General features: G+C 41.7%; 1 protein-coding gene across 1 annotated transcript in view; it reads right to left on the bottom strand.

Annotated features, from left to right (window-relative positions):
• Nucleotides 1-15,679: 15,679 nt before the first annotated feature.
• PPP1R36 (protein phosphatase 1 regulatory subunit 36) overlaps nt 15,680-18,873 on the bottom strand; it is a 40,587-nt gene continuing 37,393 nt past the window's right edge. The window contains exons 9-12 of the mRNA XM_035262225.3: nt 18,102-18,144; nt 17,610-17,788; nt 16,957-17,148; nt 15,680-16,168 (exon numbers count right to left, since the gene is read on the bottom strand). Coding sequence (XP_035118116.2) covers nt 15,982-16,168; nt 16,957-17,148; nt 17,610-17,788; nt 18,102-18,144 — 601 coding nt within the window. The 3' untranslated portion in view covers nt 15,680-15,981. The remainder of the gene's footprint in view (nt 16,169-16,956; nt 17,149-17,609; nt 17,789-18,101; nt 18,145-18,873) is intronic.

Below are 18,873 nucleotides of genomic sequence, written 5' to 3'. Positions count from 1 at the left end.
TAGGATCCACTTTATTTCGGGGGCTAGACTTTCAAAAGTTCAAAACTGCGTGGGCGTGTTCTCCAGTTAGGGCCTGACCAATGCCATACATGGGAAAAGGATTCAGGAGTTTGGCTTATCTTTTCCTCGTTAACATTCCAGCATTCCTAGTGTTCTCTATTGCTGAGTAATTTTGCACTTGTGATACAACTGATAACTTTGAAAGCTCCACAAGATTTTTTTTAAACAGTAGCTCTTATAAGCCATTTTTCATCTTGTATTCGTGGTATGGATCTTTCTCTTTCCCTGTTTTGTTTTTCAGTTTGTCAAGGCCAATCTGAAAGGGACATACTGAGTTTAGTTCTCACTGTCTGGGATGTTAGCAACTCCACCTAATTTGGTATCATTCACCAAACACAAGATGCTTTTTCTCAACTCTATCATGTGGGTCACTGAAGAAGCTATTTATATAAACCTCTTTTCCCATAAATACACTTTTCTGGCTTCCAGATACCATGGGAGTGATGAGCTAAGTTCACATTTTAATTCTTTCCAAGAACTGCAGTTGATTATCTGAGCTTTATGCCATTTTCTGAAGAAACAATCAAAACTCATTTCCAAATCTGAAGAAATACTGATGTTTGGCTTCAGTTCCTGGAGGACAACCAAAGCCAAATTTACCGTAAATACAGGAGGGACAGCAATGTTCTTTGGAAGCAAAAAACTTGGCCTGGATATCTGGAACCTATTGAGAGGACCCTGCCCCTAGTCTGCTCCGAGGCTGCTGTTCCTTTTAGTTATTGCCTAGCAGAGAAAAATTACAATCTGGTAGCAAGCCAAGGCAACTACAAACTGAGTACTGGAAGTCTTTAAACACAGGTTACTGTACTATTTATTTTAGATGTTGTCTCCTGGAAGAGTAAAGACAGGCCTTTTTTTTAAAAAGGATGTTCTAGGGCTTCTTGTTTGCTTTCCTATTTGTAGGGTGATCTGATGTACTGTTTCTGCTGGTAAATCCCAGGTCTAGCTGATGAGCACACCACCTGGGGAGCATTTGGAAAATGCATATGGTCAGCCCCTCCCTAATCTCCATCATGATGGTGGTATTGAGAGGTGGAGGTAGGGCAATCTCTATTTGTTAAAACCTCCCCAAATTGTTTAAATTGATTATGATTAAATTCAGGTAATAGAATACCAAGCAATCTTTTAAAGAATGAATTAAATTTAAACATGTTAATATGAAAATATCTCACATTAGCCATACAGAATGTGTAGTAAGTTTCCATTTGACATAAATTTATGTATTCATACTTACATATACTTACTATCCTATACACATATATGTAACACATATATATATATATCTTGTGTGTGTGCATGTATGTTGTGTCTAGTAACTCATAATAGGCACCAATCAGAAAGAATGCCACCTGTAGTGCCAGAACATCTGTGCATGGTGTAACCCCTTTAGATGATTATCAAGAAGTGGGTGCCAGAAAAGGGGCCACAGTGGCTGTATCTCAGGGGCCCGGAGCAGTGACTATTTACCAACTTACATGGAAATGTTTGAAGATGTTCACAAGCAGATGAAGCTTAGTTCTTACATGCTGAAAATAATTCTGGAAGTATCCCCAAGAGCCTGATACTAGCAGCCTATCAATCAACATTGGCTGATTTAATAGAAAGAGAATTTACTGGGTAAAGAGAATATTGAGTATAATCTCCAGGATGGCTAGGAAAACAGACAAGAATAAAGGGAGGGTGGACAACTAGCCACAGCCACAAGCAAGGCCACACCACTGACCCAGTCCAGTGAACCCCCTGCTGCTACCAACCGTGGTCACTAGATGCTGCTGCTGGTACCACAGCCACTTGAGGACTTTGGAATAGCACTTAGAACATCCTCTTGTAACCATTTAGACATGCACCTGTTCTTCCCTCTGGATCGTGAGCCTCTTAAGACTAGGAATGGCATCTTATTAATCTCTGGATTTCCAGCCCCCAACCCAGTCCCTGGCACAGAGTGAGCAGAATGCTAAAAGAGGTAAATGCGCAAATAGAATTTAATCACTAGATATTACATCAATGTAGGCAGAGAGAGTGAAAGCTGCATTTAGCTGTATCACTTTCAAATCTCAACAATGAAAAGGTACATATGCTTTCTTATTCTCTGTCCATTGAAGGTTCGTCAGATGTGGCTTCAAAAAAATACATGACTTGGATTTCATGGTGGGCTAGTTCTGTTCCTTTCTCTAAATTGAGCATTCTTTTTATCAGAGATTTTTATAAAACTATAATTCCATGAAGTTATCATCTTAACTTCAAATGTTAGGTCCAGATAAAGTGGGACCAGGTGTCAACTGAACTTCCATCTCTATTGAAATGTTTGTTTTAATTGTCACATCAAAAAATGTCCAGTCACATTTCTGACCCTTTCCAAAACAAGCGACTTGAAACCAAACATAGCTCATATTGACCAGGGTTCCAGAGAGAAAAAGCAACTAAATATTAATAATTGCAGTGGTTTTCATACTCAGCCAGGAATCAGGGACATACATCAGAATTCTGGCTTTGCTGGAACCACAAACAAACCATAGAACTTCTGCAAGTTTCACCTGCTTCATCTAGGCCACAGAGGAGTGAGACTGGGAAGCTCTGAGGACGAAGGATAATAGCATGCTCATGACAATCATGATACAAAGAAAGTAGGTGGTCTTTATTTATGATTATATATATCTACCAATTCACTATAAAAGGTATAAGCTCAGAGAAATGAAATCCTATGTTCACACACACACACACACACACACACACAAAACTGTACATGAATGTTTGCAGCATTATTTGTAGTAGTCCCAGACTGGAAATAACCCAGATGACTTACAAAGGACAAATCAAACAAACTATGGTACATCCACTGTGGGTAACCCCCAATATAGGCACCAAGGAATGAGAGCTAAGCAGAACCCTGGCACAGTTAGGGCCTGAGAAATATCTCAATTTATAGTATTACTACTCAGCTATTTCCTTTTATATAATCCTTTACATAATCATATATTAGTTTATAGAAATAGGGTTTGATGAATCCCTTTATATAATCTATATATACTCATATAGTAGTTGATAGTATGAGTGCCTAAAGAATATTTCCCTACATATAAACCTATAATTATATCTTAGTTCATAATGGGAGGAATGCCTAGAGTGGACATAGTACAGAGCATGAATTAAGGAATAAGCAGCTTATAATCAGAGGAATGCCTACAGCAGAACAGTGCAGAGCATGATTTAACGGAAAAAAAATTATACCAGGACAAGAATCCATGGCCCAGGCGGCAACGTTCAGTATCATAAAGATACTCGCTGTATAGCAGGCTTGGGGCAAGAGCCACTCCTCCTGATAAAGGAGTTGTAGGACCTTGCTCCAGTTCTTGTGGAAGGCTGCCCTCAGACAGGCAATCCACCTTGCTGACTGTGAAGTTTATCAGCTCTTGCTGCTGTGCTGCTTGAAAAGCATCTTCCCAAAGAACCCATTGGAAGCTGCCAGAAGGTGGCGGTAACCTTGACAGCTCTGTCACTGCTATGTGACTTAAAGCATTCTCCTATAAATCTTTTTAGAAGGAGTTTCCCATAGATAGATTGCACACTGCACCCTCTTCACTGTGCCCGGCCCACCTTCAAGCCTCAGTGACCTAATGGGAGTGGACCCCTTACTGCACACGGCCCTTGCCTTCATGGGAATGGGCCCCTTGCTGCACACTGTCCACCTCCTGGCCTAGGTGACCTAATGGGGGTGGACCCCAGCTTTTATTGCTCACGACCCTATCACTATCCTTAAAGATTATTTCACTCACTGCCCTGATCCCTAACCTATACACAATAAATACTCACGCTTCTGAACATCTGGGGCCTTACCTGACTCCACTGATAGGTGGCGTGGCCCCCTGAGCCCAGCTGCATTTTCCTTGTATTTCTGTGTCCTGTCTGTTGATTTCTTGGATCCTGTGCCTCAGCACAGCATAAGGCTCACCCCATGACCCTGTGGGGCCCTCAGCCCTACAATCCACGTACTAGAATACTACTTAACAATAAAAACAAACTCGATAAATGAAATAATCTGGGTGGAATTTCCAAAGAATTATGCTAAGTAAAAAAGTCAGTTCCAGTAAATGACATGCTAAATGAATCCATGCATCTAACATTCTTGAAATAAGGAGTGTATGTGTTTATAAAACATGAGGGACTCTTGGCTTTTGTTGGTGGTGGTGGTTTTAAACAGGGTCTTGCTGCATCACTCAGGCTGGAGTGCAATGGCATGATCATGGCTCCCCACAGCTGCAACCTCCTGGGCTCGTGACCTTCCCATCTCAGCCTCCCAAGTAGCTGGGACCACAGGTGTGTACCACTATGCCCAGCTGTTTTTTTTTTTTTTTTTAATTTTTAGTAGAGATGGGGTCTCAGTATATTGCCCAGGGTGGTCTCAAGCTACTGGGCTCAGGCAGTCCTCCCACCTCGGCCTCCAAAGTACTGGGCTTATAGGCATGAGCCACCATGACCTGCCATATTCTGTGTCTTAACTGGTTCAATATCCACATCCACTGTAAAATTTTGCTACAATTTTGCAAGATGCTACCGTTGGGAGAAACAGGGTAAAGCTTTCACAGGATCTCTGTGTATTATTTCTCACAATTGCGTGTGAATCAGTAATTATCTCAAAATAAAGTTTAATTTAAAACAGAAATGAAAATATATAAGCAACATAAAGCTGTAAAAATAGGAAACAAATACTTTGAGAGGCTGAGGCAGGAGGATTGCTTGAGCTCAGGAGTTTGAGACCAGCCTGGGCAACATAGTGAAACTTCGTCTCTACTAAAATTAAAAAAAAAAAAAAAATTAGCCAGGCATGTTGGTACATGCCTCTAGTCTCAGCTAATGGGGAGGCTAAGGTGGAAGAATCATCTACACTCAGGAGGTCAAGGTTGCAGTGAGCTGAGATCACTCCACTGCACTCCAGCCTGGGCAACAGAACGAGACTGTGTCTTTGTAAAAAAAAAAAGAAGGCTGGGCGCAGTGGCTTATGCCTGTAATCCCAGCAATTTGGGAGGCCGAAGCAGGCGGATCACCTGAGGTTGGGAGTTAAGACCAGCGTGACCAACATGGAGAAACCCCATCTCTACTAAAAACACAAAATTAGCCGGGCATGGTCACCTATTCGGCTGAGTCAGGAGAATTGCTTGAACCCAGGAGGTGGAGGTTGCAGTGAGCTGAGATCAGGCCATTTGCACTCCCAGCCTGGGTGACAGAACAAGACTCTGTCTCAAATATCCCCTTAGTATTAAATTTCCTTAATTATATATGTTTAAATAGTTGGTTTGCTCAAATTAGGATCCAAACAAGGTCTACCTGTTATATTAGACTGATGTGTCCTTTTTTTTTGAGACAGGGTCCCGCTCTGTCACCCAGGCTGAAGTGTACTAGAGTAATCATGGCTCACTGCAGCTAAATTTTTAACTTTTATTTTGTAGAAACAGGGTTTTGCTATGCTGACCAGATTGGTCTTGAACTCCTGGCCCTAGGCAATCCTCCACTTCAGCCTCCCAAAGTTCTGGGATTACAGGTGTGAGCCACCATGCCTGGCCGATATGTCTTTTGTCTCTTTTTTTACCTAAGGTTCTCCTTCTAGACTTTTATCCCCTTGCTATTTGTTGAAGAAACTGGGAAATGTTTTCTGCAGAGTTCTCCTATTTTGAATCTTCCAATTGCATCCCTGTAGTGCCGTTTACCATGTTCCTCCCTCCCTGAATTTCCTATAGATTGGACGTTAGATTTAGTGGCTCAGTCTGTTGCAGGTTTTGTTTCTTGGCAAGAACATTTCATAGGTATGCCCAGTGCATACACAGGGCAACTCATAGATGCCCAGGTGTATTGTAAACTTCCATCGGGGCACCTGATGCTCAGGTGTCTCTCAAGATGTCAGCTGTCACTGATAATCGGTACCTAGATCCATTATTGCACTAAGGTTTCTCAAAAGGGTAATGATCTAGCTGTATCATTCCTTTTTAATTTATTACCTGGAATATTTCTATAAAGAGAAAATTTCCCTTCTCAACTATTTGGGTCACTCTGAGGTACAATTTGGAAGGGAAATCACCACATGCCATTTTCAGACTCGTAGGGTGGAAGAAGCCAGGGAAAAGAGGCAAAACTGAGATGAACCCTCTGGGCTTCACAGTCAAAGTGTTCCTCAAGGCATTGGCACAGGAGGGGGATGGAGCTACTAACAGAAATGAGATTTGAGATCATCTAATCTGTGGGTCTTCATTACTTCTGCATGGATAATTATGAGTTGGCTGACTGCTAAGCTCTTAGTCTCCATGATTCCTCACCTGCCTGCCCCCTTTTTCCTTTATCAAGTTTGTCCTGACTCCTAAATTCAGCTCTGAGGGCCAGAACCCCACATTATATTTCTGGAGTCCCTCGTAGCCCTAGCAAGGCACTGCGCCCTGATTTGCCTATCAATGAATGACTGCTGTAAATTCAAGGTGATAAATTACTTATTTTATAATAATTATCAAAAGCATTTCTGAACTGTCTGTCTGGTCACAGAGCTGGATGAAACAACACAGTTCCACCCCTCAGTAAGTCTTAAATCAATAATGGACAACACTGTCCCAGATCAACATGAAGGAGCTAGATATCTGAACCAGTCTTAAATATGCAAAAGACACGAATGTTCCAAAGGTAATATGTTACTGCCAGGTTGCCTGCCAGAGGCTCACCCCAGAGCACACTCCTGCCCTGCCTTCCATGTATTATTAGGATGCTTACCTTCCCACCCACTTGCCAACAGTCATGATCATTTCTTTCTTCAAATCTTTGCCAATTCTATAGGTAAAAATTGAAATATGTTCTTTTTTTTTTGAGACAGAATTTCACTCTTGTTGCCCAGGCTGGAGTACAATGGTGCAATCTTAGCTCACTGCAACCTCCACCTCCCGGGTTCAAGTGATTCTCCTGCCTCAGCCTCCTGAGTAGCTGGGATTACAGAGGCCCACCACCATGCTAATTTTTTAATTTTAGTTTTTATTTTTAGTAGAGACAGGGTTTCACCATGTTGGCCAGGCTGGTCTCGAACTCCTGACCTCAGGTGATCCTCCTGCCTTGGTCTCCCAAAGTGCTGGAATTACAGGCATGAGTCCATCATATGTTCTAGGTTATATTTCCAATTAGTAGTGAGAATGAACCCCTCTTCCCATTGGCCATTTGTGTTCCTCCTTTTGTGGCTGGTTATCTATTCACATCTCTTACTCATCTGCATTGAGGTCCCTGTGTATTGCTGGGTGGGACTGGGTGCTAAATGCCACGGTGCATTGAAGTCCAGGACACTTTTAAAACAAATTATCTACTGTTTTTTAACGGGAAAAAAACACAGCCAGGTGCAGTGGCTCACTACTGTAATCCCAGCCAAAGCAGGTGAATCACCTGAAGTCATGAGTTCGAGACCAGCCTGATCAAAATAGCGAAACCAGGTCTCTACTAAACATACAAAAATTAGCCAGGCTCCACAGCATGGGTCTATAGCCCCAGCTTCTCCAGAGGCTAGACAGGAGAATTGCTTGAGCCTGGGAGGCAGAAGTTGCAGTGAGCCGGGATCACACCATTGTACTCCAGCCTGGGTAACAAAGTGACACCTTGCCTCAAAAAAAGAAGAAAATACGTGTATGTAAAACCTGCTTGAAGAAAAGTAGCTTTCGGCCAGGCACAGTGGCTCATGCCTGTAATCCCAGCACTGCACTTTGGGAGGCAGAGGTGGGTGGATCACGAGGTCAAGAGATCAAGACCATCCTGGCTAACATGGTGAAACCCCGTCTCTACTAAAAATACAAAAATTAGCTGGGCATGCTGGTGCATGCCTGTAGTCCCAGCTACTTGGGAGGCTGAGGCAGGAAAATTGCTTGAACCCGGGAGGTGGAGGTTGCAGTGAGCCAAGATCACGCCAGTGCACTCCAGCTTGGCGACAGAGCTTGTAGTAGCTTTGAAACTTGTAGTAAGCTTTGAAATCAGAAAGTGTTAGTTATCCAACTTGATTCTTCTTTTTCAAGATTGGGCTATTTTGGGTCCCTTACAATTTTAAATGAATGTTGCATAGAATATGTAGATTAATGTGAGGATTACTGACATTGAAACAATATTGTCTTCCAATCCACCAACATAAGATGTCTTCATATTTATTTAGGTTTTCTTTAATTTATTTCAGTGATGCTTTGCAGTCTTCAGTGCACCAGTTTGTTCTTTTGTTAAATTTATTACTGAGCATTTTACTATTTTTGATGCTATAATAAATGGAATTATTTTCCTCATTTCATTTTTGGATTGTCAATTACTAATGTATACAAAATCCTGCAACTTTGCTAAATTCATTTATTAGCTCTAATAGGTTTATGTGCATTCCTTGGGATTCTTTTCTTTTTTTCTTTTTTTTTTTTTTTGAGACAGGATCTCAATTTGTCACCCAAGTGGCAGTGGTGCAGCCTCAACCTCCTGGGCTCAAGCAATCCTACAGCCTCAGCAGCCCCAGTAGCTGGGACTACAGGAGAACACCAGCATGCCCTGCTAGTTTTCGTATTTTTTGTAGAGATGGGGGTTTCACCATGGAATTCTCTATCTACAAGATACTGCCATCTGCAAAAAGCAATAGTTTTACTTCTTATTTTCTAATGTCTTTTGTTTCTTGCCTAATTACCCTCACTAGAATTTCAAGTACATGTTTAATAGAATTGATGAGAGTAGACGTCCTTGTCCTATTCTTGGTCTTAAGGGGAAAGCTTTCAGTTTTCACCATTAAATATGATGTTAACTGTGGGTTTTTCATAGATACACTTTATCATATTGAGAAGACTTTGTTTTGGTGAGCTTGACAGTTCTAAAGAATATGGATCAGGTATTTCATAAAATGCCCATCAGTTGAGATTATTTCATGTTTTTCTCATGATTAGACCAAGATTATGGGTTTTTGGAGGAAGATCGCAAAGGTAAAATGCCATTCTCATCACACCAGATCAAGGGAACGTAAAGGACACATATTATCAACTTATTGTTGATGTTAACCTTCATCACCTGGGAAAGTATTTGTCAGGTTTCTCTAATGTAAAGTTATTCTTTTCCCCCTTTTCCATACTGTGCTCTTCAAAGGGAAGTCACTGTGTGGCCCACACATAAGGACTAGGAAGTTATGCTCCACTTCCTTGAATTTCACAAATCATTGGAAATTCTTCATGATGGGAGATTTGCTTATTCTCTTCATTTTTTTATTCAGTCTCTCTTTTTTTTTTTTTTTTTTTTTTGAGACAAAGTCTCATTCTGTCATCCAGGCTGGAGTGCAGTGGTGTGATCTCAGCTCACTGCAACCTCCACCTCCTGGGTTTAAGGGATTCTTCTTCCTCAGCCTCTCAAGTAGCTGGGATTACAGGTGTCTGCCACCATGCCAGGCTAATTTTTGTATTTTTAATAGAGGTAAAGTGTCACCATGTTAGCCAGGCTGCTCTCGAACTCCTGACCACAAGTGATCTGCCCATCTCGATTTCCCAAAGTGTTGGGATTACAGGTGTGAGCCACTGTGTCTGGCCTATTCTGTTATTTATATCAGTATAGACACATATTTATTTTACACCTTGGGTTACAATCCCAAATGTTTTCTTACTCAAATTGTTCCCTTTTCGGTGAATGTGAAGAACCTCCTTCAGCTGGCTCCTATCCCTTTGACACACCCATATTATTGTATTGTGAATTGCTTTTTGGTTTCTTTCTTTCTTTTTTTTCTGAGAACTTCCTCACTTTCTGGCACTAAAGATGCTCCAGGGTTAGCTTGTATATTTCCTGCCTTAGTCCTACAACCAGCCATTTTTCCTAGGAGTCCTGGTTTCTTCTTTTAGAGAATGATACTAGAAACCAAGGTCTTCTAGCTAAATATGCTTATTGCCACCAGGTGTAATTGCTTCTAGGGCCTCCTAGGTGACAGAACAAAGAAATATGTATATACTAACCTGTGTATAACACATATATATAGGTATTTCTATATACATAATCTCTATAGTCGGCTAAACATGAGTTCACACTGATGTCTCCATCTCTAATGCATGATCAGATGGATTGTTTTCCTTTCCTTGCTTATCTGTAACCTCTCACTCCTACAGTGAGAAACCTGGTTCCCACCATCTACCATCCATTTACTTAATTGTTCAGTTCTGCTATACATGTATAATGGGTTCAGATTTGTTAACACATACCCCTGTGGGAAACAACTTTATCAACTAGAATACAGTAGTACAGACCCTTAAGTCTTACAACTCCACTCATTTCCAAAGTTACTTACCTAAGCACTTTCTCCCCATACTCCTTCTTCAGTAAGGTGGTTTCATAAATTTATTTATTTTTTTCTTTTTTTGAGACAGGCTTTCACTCCTGTCACCCAGGCTGGAGTGCAGTGGTAGGATCTCAGCTCACTGCAACCTCAACCTCCAACCTCAGCTGATCCTCCAACCTCGGCCTCCTAAGTAGCTGGTACCACTGGTGTACACCACCACACCCAGCCAAGTTTTATATTTTTTGTAGTGATGGGGTTTTGCTTTGCCCAGGCTGGCCTCAAACTCCTGGTCTCAAACAATCTGCCCACCTCAGCCTCCCAAAGTACTGGGATTACAGGTGTGAGCCACAACACCCAGTCATTTATTTATTCTTAGACAGGGTTACACTCTGTCATCTAGATTAGAATGCAGTGGCACAATCATTGCTCACTCCAGCCTTAAACTCCTGGGCTCAAGTGAGTCTCCTGACTTAGCCTCACAAGTAGCTGGGACTACAGGTGCATGCCACCACTCCTGGGTATTTTCTTTCTTTCTTCCTTTATTTTGAGATGGAGTTTCACTCTTGTTGCCCAGGCTGGAGTGCAATGGTGCCATCTCATTTTACTGCAACCTCTGCTCACAGCAACTTCCACCTCCCGGGTTCAAGCAATTCTCCTGCCCCAGCCTCCCAAGTAGCTGGAATTACAGGTGTGTGTCACCACACCTAGCTGATTTTGTATTTTTAATAGAGATGGGGTTTCCCTATGTTGGTCAGGCTGGTCTCGAACTCCCAACCTCAGGTGATCCGACTGCCTCAACCTCCCAAAGTGCTGGGATTACAAGTGTGAGCCACTGCACCCAGCTTTTCTTTAAGTTTTATTTTATAGAGATGGGATTTTGCTATGTTGCTCAGGCTGGTCTCAGACTCCTGACTTCAAGCAATCCTCCTGCCTTGGCCTCCTAAATTATTGGCATTACAGGTATGAGCCACTGCACCTAGCCACATTCTAAATGCAGTTAAATTATTTTGTCATATTGTGCCTTCCATCCAGAAATTTCTGAACTACCTAAATATTTTTTTTAATTTGTATACATTTAGATTCATGCTTTGTGCTATAAATTTCTGAGGATTTTGACCAAAGCATAGTGTCATGTGTTCACCATTACAGTATCATACAGAACAGTTTCACTACCCTAAAAAATCTCCCACACTTCATTTATTCAACCTTCTTCCCTCATCTGAACCCCTGGCAATGACTGATCTATCATCTCTATAGTTTTGTCTTTTCCAGAATGTCATATAATTGAAATCATACATACATATCAGACTGGTCTTTTGTGTCACAGTATCCATTTAAGATTCTTCCATATTTTTACATGAGTTGATAGCTCATTCCTTTTTATTGCCAAATAGTATTCCACTGTGTGGATGTACTGCAATTTATCAGCTTATCTATTAAAGAATATCGTGGTTGCTTCCATTTTTGATAATTATGAAATTATATTGCTTTATAAACATTCAAATGCAAGTTTTTGTGTGCATGGGTATGTTTAGCTTTGTAAGAAACTTCCAAACTGTCTTCTAAGGTACCACTTTGATTCCTACCAGCAATGAGTAAGAGTTCCTATGTTCCACATCTTCACTAGCATGTAGTACTGTCAGGTTTTTTGGTTTTAGCCATTCTAAGAAGTGTGTAGCAGTATCTTATTGTTTTAAGTTCCATTATCTAATGACAGATGATGTCAAGCATCTCTTCATATGCTTATTTCTCATCTGTGCGTCTTCTTTAGTGAGGTGTCTGTTCAGATCTTTTGCCCATTTTTTAATTGGGTTGTTTTATATTGTTGAGTTTTACAAGTTCTTTGGTATATTTTGCATATAAGTCCTCTATCAGATATGTGTCTTGCAAATATTTTCTCCCAGCCTATAGTTTATCTTTTCATTCTTTTAATTGCTGAATATTTTGAATTTTAAAAATTTCTTGGTAAGCTTTAACAACATGCCACTTAAAAACCATCAAAGGGTACCCATTCAAGGCTGCTGCTTTGTGAATTGCAAAAAGGGACTCCTCTTTGGAAAGATCCAGAAGCAGGCCAAGACATTCGGGTTTCAGCCATGGCTGGTGCCTTTGTGCCAGGCACAAACTGCACAATCACATTGCAGCAAACCTCACTCTTCTTAACTGTATCCTTAATACACTTTCAGAACCTTCCATGATGGGGTTCTTGCCTATTTTCCAGCCACATCTCACCCTTCTACCTTTCCTTTCTATACCCACAAGAGCCTTATCTGGGCAACTTGAAGGAGCCTTGCTTCCAGCTTCAAGGCTTTATTTAGTTCCCTCTGCCAGTGTGGCAGGCTGTTTTTAAGATGGCCCTCAATGATCCTCACCTTCTTGTATTCATGGGCCTCATGCAGTCCCCTTCCCTTGAGAATGGGCTCGACCCTGTGACTTGCTTCTAATAAACAGAAGAGAGCGAAAGTGATGGAATATCAACTCCAGCGTTAGGTTATAAGGGACTAACTTCTATCTTCCATGCACATTCTCTTCTCATTTGCTCACTCTGATGAAGCCAACTGCCAGGCTATGAGCTACTTATGAACAGGCTCAGATGGCAAAGACCTACAGCTTATGAGGATCTGAGATGTCAGTCCAACAGCCCTGCCAACAATGACTTGAGTGATATTGAAAGCATGTCAATCCCCAGTTGAGCCTTTAAGTCACTTCATTTTAGCCCTTATTGCCACTTTGAAGTCTTTTGAGAGACCCTGAGTCAAAGGAGTCATCTAACCTCCACCATATTCCTGACCTACTGAAACTGTGAGATAATAAATGTTGCTGTTTTAAGCCACCATGTTTTTAGGTAATGTTATACAGCAGTAGACAATGAAGACAACCAGGAATATTCCCCTCCTAACTTCCCACCTCTCCAACTCCTTTGTGTCATCAGGTCTCAGATTTAAATGCCGATTCCTCAGGGATGACCTTCCCTTTCCCTGACAATCTTCCACATACCAGCAGGCCTCTGATGATACATTCTAATAACATCCTCTTCTTCTATTTTGCAGCACTTATCACCAGAGCAATTCGTTCGTCATCTGAGTATTTGTTTCATGCCTGTTTTCCCTCAAGACTGTCAGTTCCATAACTGAGCAGGCTATATTTATTTCATCCACACTGAATGCCCAGCACCTAATACGGTACCTAGCACAGAGTGGGGATATAGTAATTGTAGAATAAAAAAATGTAAACTTATGTAAACTTAAGAATGAATTAATAAATGAAGTACATCTAAGGCTCATAGTTCAGAAAGGAGGGAGAGAGAAGCCTAGTAAAGATAGTTACAAAAGTCTCATAATTCCAAGGCTTTAAAAAAATACTTATTAAACAAAACAGCCAGGTACAGTGGCTCACACCTATAATCCCAGCACTTTGGGAGACTGAGGCAGGCAGACTGTTTGAGCTCAGGAGTTTGAGACAGCCTGGGAAACATGGTGAGACTCTGTCTCTATAAAAAATACAAAAATTAGCTGGGCATGTGTGACATGTATCTGTGGTTCCAGCTACTCGGGAGGCTGAGGTGGGAGGATCACTTGAGCCCAGGAGGTGGAGGCTACAGTGAGCCATGATTATGCCACTGCACTCCAGCTGGGAGCCTGGGTGAAAGAGTGAGACCCTGTCTAAAAAAACAAACAAACAAAAACATGTCAACATATTCTAGATAAAATATGTTGTGACAGAGTGCATTATAACCTAATTCTCTGCTTTAAAAACAGGCAAACCAGGGTTACATGATAGTCCAGGAGTTGACTTGGGTAATAAAGGATGAGAGAGTGAAGACAAGAGGGCATGTTTAACAAAAGCTGCCCCAGTATCTGGAACTGGTGTTCCTCTGCCCTTGATATTGAATCTGGGAAAGGTGTCCAGTTTTTCTATGAAGCTGAATGCCAAACCAGGATTCTGAAGTCTGAGGATAGTCCTTGGCAAATTGAGTCCAGTTGTTTTAGATTACTAAACTCCATACCCTTACAGGACTTTTTAAATGATAATATTACATGATCAACAGCTCTGTATTCCATCTAGTAAATTGGTTTTATTAGCAATTCTTTATCTTCACTGCCTACCGGATAACATCCAAGTCACTCCCTAGCTGGATGTTCAGGGCTCAGCTGACCTTTCTGGCCTGGCCTTCTCTGGCTGCCTGCTGCAAACACCATGCTCTTGGTACTCTGCAGTCACAGGGTCCACTTTCCCATCTCTGCACCTTTGCACGCACTCTTCCTCTGACTGCGAGTTCATTACCACCAAATCCCTTCAAAGCTAAGTTCAAATCAGAACTCTCCTGCTGCCCCCAGAACTCACTTCTCCGTGGTTCTGTCTTCTTGAAGCACTTTGTGTGTTTATTGCTTTTGTGGCCAATAACATATTTAATATTCTATTGTGATGGTATGTATTTCATTTATCTTCTCTACATAAACCTGGAGGATATTGTCTTTGTCTTCATCTGTTTTCCTATATAACCTAGTACATGGCTCTGGATAGAATAGGGGCTTAATATATATTTGTTGTTAAATAAATAAATGAAAGAATGAATGTTAAAAGGCTTCTAAATGAATCTGATATACCTTATATCCCAATGGCAGTAATAATACAGTCATAGAAAGAGATTTAATGTTAAAAAGTCTTAATTCGCTTTTTTTATTATGAAGTCTGTTTTCACATGTACCAAAGAAGACATCTCATATGGCAAAAATGAACTTAGAAATGGATAAACAAGGCCAGGCACAGTGGCTTACACCTGTAATTCCAGCACTCTGGGAGGCTGAGGCAGGCGGGTCATTTGAAGCTAGGAGTTGGAGACCAGCCTGGTCAACATGGTGAAACCCCATCTCTACTAAAAATACAAAAAAAATGAGCTGGGTGTGGTAGCACATGCCTTCCCAGCTACTCAGGAGACTGAGGCAGGAGAATTGCTTGAACCGAAGGTGGAGGTTGCAGTGAGCTGAGATTGCATCACTGCCCTCCAGCCTGGGCTACAAAGCAAGACTCCATTTCAAAAAAAAAAAGAAAAAATTTGAGAAGTGAAAAGCAGAATGTTTATTCACTAATACACTAGAGCACTGGCTAAATATTCTAATACATTACTCTTAGTGGTCACATACAGCTGAAAGAAATAAAAAACAAAGCACACTACTAAAAATAGGAAAATGAGCTTTTTAAGAGCTTTCAGGAATTTTTTGTCTACTGTTGAACTTTAGATCATTTTAAAAATTTTAAAAGCTTGGCTGGGTGTGGTGGCTCACACCTGTAATCCCAGCACTTTGGAAGGCCAAGGCGGGTGGATCACGAGGTTAAGAGATTGAGACCATTCTGGCCAATATGGTGAAACCCCGTCTCTACTAAAAATACAAAAATTAGCTGGGCATTTGGCACGTGCCTGTAGTCCCAGCTACTTGGTAGATCACTTGAACCCGGGAGGCAGAGGTTGCTGTGAGCTGAGACTGCCCACTGTGCTCCAGCCTGGCAACAGAGCAAGACTCCGTCTCAAAAAAAAAAAAGTTTAAAGCTTAATAATAATAACAAATAGCCATCGTCTATAAAGTCAAAGTCGTTTACTTGAAATACAGGGACTTATTACAGAAATGGAATGCACCAGGTTACTTAGGGCCCAACGTTTGGGAGGACAGTGTCTTCATGACCAAGTCCAGTGTATCCTGAGTCCTCATACTATTTTTTTCCTTCAGGGAAGAATGTCTCACAGACGATTTTGTGTTTTCCTTTGGATCAAGGGAGTGAAGCGTATACGGGTTGAATAGACATCGAGGCTCCCCTAAGATGCCAACTCTGTGAAAAGAATTATTGGGATAGCTGAAGTGATGAGGCCAAAGACTGACATGCAGGGTTGCGATTGTGACTGGGCTTTGTGTGTGTGTCTGTGTGTATATATGTACATGAAAGCTAAGATACGCTCTCTCTCTCTTTTTAAAAACTTTCCCTGTTTCTATGAACTATGACTGTAGTCTTTTTTCTTTTTCTTTTCTTTTTTTTTTTTTTTTTTTGAGATGAAGTCTCGCCCTGTCACCCAGGCTGGAGTGCAGAGGCACGATCTCCGCTCACTGCAACCTCTGCCTCTCGAGTTCAAGCGATTCTCCCATCTCAGCTTCCTGAGTAGCTGAGACTACAGGCATGTGCCACCACACCCAGCTAAGTTTTGTATGTTTTAGCAGAGATGGGGTTTCACCATATTGACCTGGCCTTGTAGTCTTATATATGAGTACAAAAGTAAATCCTTAGCAAGATTTTGTACTAGTGCTTCCCACATTTCTCAAAGGTGATTCTACTAATTGAAAAACCTCAGCCTTAAAAAAAAAATCAGTTACTCACTCCACCAAACTAAAGCTATTTGGAGTCTAGCACAGCTATCTAGCAATTTTTTTCCTGGTCTAGATGGATGTACCTCAAGACTCTCTAGAAAAGAAACCAGAAGGAGATCAGGGCAGAAGTAAGACAATGGGGGCTGTCATCATGGCTCGACTCCCTGGCAGAGGCACGGCACCTGGGCCCCTGCCCCTTCCAGCCCCACCTGGGATGCCACCTCTAGGCACTCATGTTTCTCTTACTGGGCTGCTTACACTGGCATGGACACAGAGTCCAGAATTCCCACATGCTTTTCCATCTCGGCTAGCAAGTTGACACCTACTTGATGATATTTTTTCTCAAAGACATTTTGAGCTTTTTCTCTGAGAGATGGCAGCAGAGTAGACATGACTGGAGAACGCATGTTGATGGCTGTTTTAATTGCTGGGCATTTTGCCATCATTCTCCTGTGGGGGAGGAAGGTGACATTTAGGTCATACCACCCTGTTTTCTAGTGCAGTGGCTCATGCCTGTAATCCCAACCCTTTGGGAGGTCAAGGCAGGAGGATCACTTGAGCCCAGGACTTCAAGACCAGCCTGGGCAACATAGCAAGGCCCTGTCTCTACAAAAAATTTTAAAAATTAGCCAGGCGAGATAGCATGCCTGCAGTCCTAGCTACAGGAGGGTCACTTGAGCCTGGGAGGTTGAGGCTGCAGTGAGCTGTGATCATGCCACTGCCCTTCAGCCTGGGTGACAGAATGAAATCCTGAGGAAGAAAGGGAGGAAGGGAGAGAGAAAGGGGAAGGGAAGGAGGGAGGGAGGAAGGGAGGGAGAGGGAGAGAGAGAGAGAGAGAGAGAGAGAGAGAGAGAGAGAGAGAGAGAGAGAAAAGTCTAGGCCTTGAGCATAGGAAAGTCAAAAGGTCATACCTGAATTGAACAAAAGTCATGCGCTTCTTTTCCCCTCCTGATTCCTCATCTTCACACCTCCTACAAGGAATGTTGAATATATTGGTACGAAAAAGTCTCCCTACTTCTACCTCAATCTCTGTCAAGTGTTGACGTTGGAAGACAATCCAAGCCACATAAGTACAGAAAGTGTAAAAGGACTACAACAAAAAATAGACATGAATCACAATCCTCAGCTGTGATATGGAAAACTCCCACCTGTCTGTAGAACACAGCTAAGCAGACACAAACCCAGGTGACCCCATTTCTCAATATTCCTGAAACACTGCAAAGTTATGTATGTACTCCCTTTTGCAGAAAGAAAATCAGACCAACAGTGTAAGGTATAGCATATAGCTTGTGAGCATCCTTTTCAGAAAGGATATCTGCTAAAAATAAGTGCCTGACAAATGGCCATGGGTTGTTGTAATACATCATTTCATATCAAAAAGCCCCAAAATATAAATGACTTACCTCAAAGAACTTCCAGTCTTTCTGTGTATCTGAAATTTTCTCCCTGCAATATAGCCAATCACAACTATAGGTTGAGAGGGAAATTCAATCTTTCAGTGACCTAGTCCTTATCTTCCCCTAACGTTAAGGTCATTATCTTGGCCCAAGAGTATTTTCAGGTACACAAATGCTATCAAAAAGCATCGATAAAGAACCTCAATACTTTCTTCTTCAACTTCCTACATTACCCAGATCAGAATTCCTAGAGTGGTCAAAAGTTAATCAATATAAATCAGGGGTAAACAAACCAGTAAGGAAATGTATTCTCCCAAAGGCTTCTGGTAATGTGAGTGTTGGGGAGGTAAGGAGAGTGGAAAGGTGGTAAAGAGGAAGCAGAGAACTAGAAGGTAAGTCTGCAATTAAGAAAAGGAAAAGAGGCCAGGCATGGTGGCTCATGCCTGTAATCAGCACTTTGGGAAACCGAGGCAGGTGGATCATTTGAGGTCAGGAGTTCGAGACCAGCCTGGCCAACATGGTGAAACCCTGTCTCTACTAAAAATACAACAACAACAACAAAAATTAGCCTGGTGGTAGTTGTGTGTGCCTGTAATCCCAGCTACTAAGGAGGCTGAGACAGGAAAATCACTTGAGTCTGGGAGTCAGAGGTTGCAGTGAGCCCAGATTGCACCACTGCACTCCAGTCTGAGCAACAAAGTGAGACTGTCTCAAAAAAAAAAAAAAAGGAAAAGGAAAAGAAATCGCAAACAATACTTATGGCTATTGAGTTCAAAAA

Source organism: Callithrix jacchus, chromosome 8, assembly GCF_049354715.1.
Source record: "Callithrix jacchus isolate 240 chromosome 8, calJac240_pri, whole genome shotgun sequence".
NCBI classification, from domain to species: Eukaryota; Metazoa; Chordata; class Mammalia; order Primates; family Cebidae; genus Callithrix; species Callithrix jacchus.
The sequence above is the reverse complement of the archived record's forward strand: the minus strand, read 5'-3'. Positions and strand labels throughout refer to the sequence as shown.